The 7004-nt window shown below is 32.3% G+C and overlaps 1 protein-coding gene across 1 annotated transcript in view; it reads right to left on the bottom strand.

Annotated features, from left to right (window-relative positions):
- The window catches only part of MYCBP2 (MYC binding protein 2, E3 ubiquitin protein ligase), a 271487-nt gene that overhangs the window by 85580 nt on the left and 178903 nt on the right, over positions 1–7004 (bottom strand). Inside the window, exon 52 of the mRNA XM_012000660.1 lies at positions 1153–1227. Coding sequence (XP_011856050.1) covers positions 1153–1227 — 75 coding nt within the window. The remainder of the gene's footprint in view (positions 1–1152; positions 1228–7004) is intronic.

Genomic DNA, 7004 nt, shown 5'->3' with positions numbered 1-7004 from the left:
GAAATTTAATGGAAATGAGAATTTTAAACACTCAAAAAGCTTAGATTTACAACCAAAAATAAATGTAAAATACATATTTTATATACTCATCATATATATTTGTAAGAATTTATATATGTGCAAACCTATATGAATACACAGAAAGCGCTCAAGATAAAAATTGAGAGTAGCACAGGTCTAAACTTTACATAATACTTGCTATTACACTCACAAGATTTTCTGTAAACATTTTAAAATGTCTATTTGTAAATGGTCAATAAATAAATACATCATGCCATTTCACAGTTGGAAGAGGCAAGTTTTAATCCTACTCACAAATGATTCTTAAAAATTACATGGTGACATAAAAAAGCAAATATCCACAGATTCAGCAAAAAACCCCAATTTCATTGGTATTTAATAATATTCCTAGTGCATTTAATTAATTATAACAATAATTCTAACTTTTGATCATTCAGGGTAACACTGGGAGTTAAGCCTTGGTAAAACTAATTATAATTGCAAACTAGTCACTGAAAGGCAATTATGAAAACTTGTTAAAAATTTAAAACAATATTTTATTGTAAAGGTAATAAAACTATATTAATAAGTATAAAACAAAGTTTATCCAATTCTTGTGCTAAACAGTATAAAAAATGGACAGACATAAAGTCATAGAACTGTGCCTATCACACTCAAGCAATAGTAAAATAAATGTTTTATTCAATACTGAAATGTAAGACCCAGGTACCAGCATATTAAATTCGTGGAAATATTATTATCTTCTCCCTCCATTCCCATCCCATTCTCAGATGAACATTCAAAGAGGGAATGTGAAAGAGTTGGCAGCAGAAAAAATAAAAGAGCCATAAGGCCAGGACACTGCCACCTAAATAAGTTAGTTGTGAAAACACTAATCTTAGATATAATCATTGGAAAAGTCAGTCATAAACTAAATATAGCAAATTTGAAGTCATGTGGAAGTATCACTTAAACTAATAATACATTCTTTTTGGCAGGAGCAAGGAGAAAACTCAATTGCAGCACTTCACATAGATCGTTTTTTGGTTAAAAGGTTTTATTAATCTTAAGCAAAGGTTTCAAAGACACAAAACTTGTTATACATGCTGAAATACCTGAATAAAACATGATTGTTCCTTACAGTTAACTCACCTGGGGGAAAAAAGCTTTGGAAGTCCATGAAAATACGTCCAAATCCCTGACTCCTTGGCTAGCATTAAAGATATTCTGAGCAACAAAGTTTAAGAAAGAAAAATATCAACAAAGAAAGGGAACAGGATATCATCTGCAGAAGATGCGTGCACAGTAACAACATTTTTCTGTACTCTAGCACCAACACAGAATTATTATTTTACTAAAGAGAAACTGAAGCCATCTGAGTAAACAACACACTGAAGAAATTCTGTCTGATAAGTTTTTGTCAGAAGCTCTCCGTGGATATAGTGTGTCATGCCATTTACTAAAATTAAGAGCCAGACGTTGTTATAAAGCTTAAGATACTCAATTCAAGACAGAAACCTTAAAATTCTTTAAATGAGGACATATTTGTTCTAATACAAGCCAGATTTGTTTTATGACAGAAACCAGGCTGCTGTTTTATAATAAAAATGGAAATGATGTAGATTGTATAGAAAATGCAATTATTATTATGAATAATAATGGCATGTAGTTTATGTGAACTTATCACTTTTTGAAGTACAAAAATAAAAAAGTAAAAAATAAAACAAAAAGTCTCAGTCATTTTTTTTCAACTTTCCTTCCCTCTATAAGTAGGAAAAAAATCATTTGGAAATATTTCTGAATGCTACTAACAAATTTGATAAGAAAAACATAAATAATACAATCAATTTTTTATCAGAAGATAAAAATTTAATCAATTTTATCAAAAGACAGGCCTACTTTTCTCCATCTCAAAGTTTAGGAAATGCAGAGCATTTAGGATCTCTAAGTCAAAGTCTAAAAATGTTTTGTTAAGGAACAATCAATTCACAGAAACACCCCAGAAAAATCAACATTTTCACAAAATGTTTTACTGATAATTTAAATGATACATATTTTCATAGTTATCTCATGCTATCAATCTACATTTATCTGATCTGAAATTTAAATCTTTCCAGTGAGTAGCAATTGCACAATTTTACTGCTTATGTAAATATTATGATAGAAGGTTATTTTGAACCAAAAAAGCGGACATTCAAAATGTTAATAAAAAAGATCAACTAAGACTTCAACAAAAAAGAAACATCAAAATTCCCTATCAACTATGTCATGTTAGAAATGAGACTTTATTTACTGTTCTCCAGTTCTATATTTCCATATCCATATATACATATATATGTAAGAAATATATATATGTGTGTATATATCATATATATAAGAAACTTATAAATGTAAGACATATAAAACCCTAAAAAAGTGTCAAATAATATGCCTAAAAATAAATGTAAACCAAAACCAAAGCCAATTGCCCCCTAATTAAAAGTGGATAGTGAATAAGGTCCTTTCTCTTCAGGTATAGTGAAAAACATATTGCAGAGCATTTTGAAGTGCTATGTTTTAGGGGGAAAATGTCTTTACTGGTTCATCCATGTATATAAGAATTTGTAGAGTACTTGGTCAATGGTTTCTCTCCCTTACAAAGCATAGTGGCACAGACTTTTTTACATAAAACAATATCACTTCTTTTTAGCACATTCTATTTTTTAGCATAAATTAGTATTAAAACAATGTGAAAAGCAATTGTTAAAAGTAATGCAGGTAAAGTTAGTGATAAAGAAGCAATGTGGTAACTGGCTGACAATATTTAAAGCTTATATCTCTTTTAAGTCAATGTGCAAACATAAGTGCTTTCTCAGTCAACAGTATGTACAATGATATTTTAAAATGATGTAACTGCTAACTATGGTAATAAATTGCCAATAAAATCAATTCTGTATATGTTTCCATATAAACTGAAACTTTATACTTTTTTGCTTTTGTTCTGCAGTTGTAGAAAATTATTAATTCACACTGGTTTACCATAAGATTATTTTCAAAATGCAATGTCCTAATAAAACTGCATTTATCAAGAAGCAGAAATTTGATGAACAGACAGCTGGAGTTTAAAAATAAAATATACTTGAATAGCCGGGTGCAGTAGTGCATGCCTATACTTGTAGCTATTCAGAAAGCTGAGACAGGAGGATTGCTTGAATTCAGGAGTTCGAGACCAGCCTGAGTAAGATAGAGAGACCTCGTCTCTACAAAATAATTTTAAAACTTAGCTGGGCATAGTAGTACATGCCTGTAGTCCCAGTTACTTGGGAAGCTCAGAAGGTAGGACTCCTTGAGCCCAGAAGTTCAAGTTCAGCTTGGGCAATAAGACTTCATCTCAAACACACACACACACACACACACACACACACACACACACTCTTGAATAGTGTTCTGTGAAAATTTAGAAATGTTGTAGTCTAAAGAGATGAACATTCATGAAAATGTTAATTTCTCCAAAGCCCCAATTTCTCACTATTAAAATATGTCAGCTTTCATATAGTATAATTTCACAGATTGTTACAAGCACAGCTTGTGTGTGCATGTGTATATACATACACACATATATATACACAATAACATTTTATTCTCGAATACTATTTTAAAGGCAGAAAAGTTCTGTCAAGAAAATTAGAAAATTAAAGCATACTGGGAACCTAACTAAATTAATGAACACCAAATTGTAACTCTAAGCTGATAATCTTTCAAGGCATAGAAGAGACCAAGTAAGTGAATAAGTATCACAGTGAAAATATGTGACCAACCATGCCAAATGCTCAGGGAAAGAAAAGAAAAAATCTTCCATTGTGTTAGATAAGCACAAAGCTAAGAATTGCCACTGTTAAAGCAAAATGATAAAATAACTCAGGAAAATCAAGCATAGCATATATATATTAATTATTACAGTCTTATAACTGTTTTAATCTCATTCTGTTTATGAAACTTTAACACTAAGCTAAATAACGAAATAAAGCTGTTCTTAACTAAGAACAGCACATTTACTAATGTTGTATTAAAGTTAATATCATCAGGATTAAAAAAACAGGTATAAATATACATATATACACATACAGACAAACCTATTAACAAAATCAGGAAACCTGGGGTATGTTAAAGCTGTGACTGCTAGGTGTTATTAGGTAACCCAAAAGAATGAAATTGAATTTAAAATGCAAGAAACATTTGCCAATTTTATCAATTAACCCAGGTGATGCTATACAAACAAGATCAACAAATGATACTTTCTCTTCAACTTTACTTCAAATTTTTCAGGTCCCAAATTGTGGAAAATCAGTATACTTTCTATATGTAAACACCCATCAGCCTAAAATAAGAAGTAATCTGTATAAATGCATGGAGATATACAGAGACCCAAGTTGCTTCTGCAAGAATTCAGATTATATGGGAACTATAAAGATACCTTAGAATACTTCCATTGGTCTATCCTCTACTTTCCTTGATATAAACTTTCTCTTCCACTCACCTCCCCTCACAATGTTAAAAGATCTCATTTTTGACACAGTACCCAAAGAATTGGGTGTGTAAGTTTCAAACTATTAACATCTCCTATCACAGAAGTACACTTGTTTTCCAAAAAATTAAGCTCGTGATTCCAGAGAGTCTAGTGTCTTCCATGGTAAGTGCATAATAAATTCTCTTTTCATTTTCTTACTTGCATTTTCCTTGATATTTGAAACACTGTACTAGCCCACATTTTGTAGATTCCACATCTTTAGAATTTTAATTTAAAATCAATCAATGTTCCCCAGGTATGCCATCTAAGAATGACTCATGTCATCTTCAACACATATCATGCTGTTCATCCTCATTCAACCATTAAGGTTATAAGTATCTTTCTGTAGTTTGGCAGTTCTAGTCAAAGTAATAGGATTATCACAGCTATAGTTGCTTCATCCTTTTATAACTGTATTTATCCTTATCTCTCCACTAGATTAATGCATACTGAACATAAATGCATGGGCTTTGGAATCATATCAACTGGTGTTCCAATACCAGCTCCACTACTTTCTACTTGTGCTCCTGGGTGAGTGGCTATCTTTATTCATTGAAAAAATGAGAATTATAATATGCTTAACATCACAGGGTCACAATGAGGATTAAATGACATAATTAAGGCAAGGAGCATATATATGTTAGAAATTATTTTAAAGAGAATGATCATATCAAATGCAAAGAACTAAAATTAAGCATCCACAAATGTGCAAAGTATTAACAAATTGTGAAAACCTACTATGAGCAAAGTGTAATTTCTAACGCTTAAGAAGAAACCAAATGTGAGTAAGAAGGGATCCTGAATGAGTTCTTACCCTTAAGTAGTTTAAAAACAGAAATAAGAGGTACATAAACACAAATGGGCTGAAGGCAAGAAAAACAAATATTATGGGCAGCTGAAGAAAGAAGTAAGCCTTTTCTACTTGTACAGATTAAGTGCTGCCTGAGAAGGAAGAGGGAAACCTAATCTCCCCAGTAGATATCTCTTTTCCACCCTCAATTCTCTGCTTGACCTATATCAACTATTCATCAGTTCACGTACATAGCATGTCCCCAAAACTCTGAACATTTGATTCTCTGTCTAGAAATTCCTTTACTGTTTCCTGGCAACCTTTCTTCAAGACCTCCTCAAATGTGAAGCCATCCCACAACTTACCACAAAGCAACTTAATTATGTGAATATGGTATGTCTACCACATTACATGGCGAGTACTCCAAGGATCAGAATTTCACCCCATCTTATTTACTCTGTATCCCTCCCCTCTGCATCTCTACCCAATGCCTACTTTCCAGTTTAGTATTTATTACTAACAAGAATGCAAATAAGAAGTCTACGAATAAGACCTCAAATATTTACTAAAGGAGCAATTAATGAATTAATGACTATAGCAAAATTGGGAAATGAAGAAGATCATCAATAAATTTTTGAGTCTGGACAACTTAAGATTAGAAAAAAATGGAAGCGAAACCATTCTAGATAAATTAGACAACAAAACAAAGACTCTTAAGACGTAAAGTCAGAAAGCATGTTCTCTGCTGGGTGCAGTGGCTCACGTCTTTAATCCCAGTCTGTAATCCCAGCACTGTGGGAGGCTAAGATGGGTGGATCACTTGAGGCCAGAAGTTCAAGAGCAGCCTGGCCAACATGGTAAAACCCTGCCCATCTCTACTAAAAATACAAAAATCAGCTGGGCGTGGTGGTGTATGCCTGTAATACCAGCTACTGGGGAGGCTGAGACATGAGAATCGCTTGAACCTGGGAGGTGGAGATTGCAGTGAGCCAAGATTGTGCCACTGAACTCCAGCTTGGGTGGCAAGGCAAGGTGCTATAAAAAACAAAACAAACAAACAAAACCAAACAAAAAACCAAACAAAAAAACCAAAACAAAAAGGAAGAGTGTTCTAAAAAGGGCAAAAAGTTCTACATAATTGATAATGAATGCCTCACAGAGGATCTGAACCCTTCATCTATTTAGCTCTATCTTTCCCATTGACTTAAAAATTATTTTGGGAACGATACAGTCATAATATGAATGTCTAATGCTATTTTGTCTCTAAACTAGAGCATTACTAAAGTGCTAAAACAGTTAAAGTCACCTTTGAGCTAAATTAGGATATCAATATTTTTTAGTCAAATATGATGTTTAAATAGAATGACTGATAGATCAAAATTGAGCTACAGTTCATACTTATAATGAATACACAAATTCTAAAACATGAGTAAATAAACAAGACAGCGTGACAAGATCACTTTAAGGATTATCTAATATGGGTAATTATAGCAATCTTATTTTAAAAAATAATTCATCCAACATTCAGTCAGTGTTCAAACTTCCAATCTCTGCCCCCACTTCTCTCTATAGTTTGTTTGAGTCAGGATCCAAATAAGGTGCACACATTGATGTCAATACAAAATTGTTTTAACTAGAAAAGGTTGAAGAGATAGATGTAAACAGTGC

Source organism: Mandrillus leucophaeus, unplaced genomic scaffold, assembly GCF_000951045.1.
Source record: "Mandrillus leucophaeus isolate KB7577 unplaced genomic scaffold, Mleu.le_1.0 Scaffold638, whole genome shotgun sequence".
In the NCBI taxonomy this organism is placed as follows: Eukaryota; Metazoa; Chordata; class Mammalia; order Primates; family Cercopithecidae; genus Mandrillus; species Mandrillus leucophaeus.
Note: the sequence above shows the minus strand (reverse complement) of the source record. Positions and strands in the feature narration are given on the sequence as shown.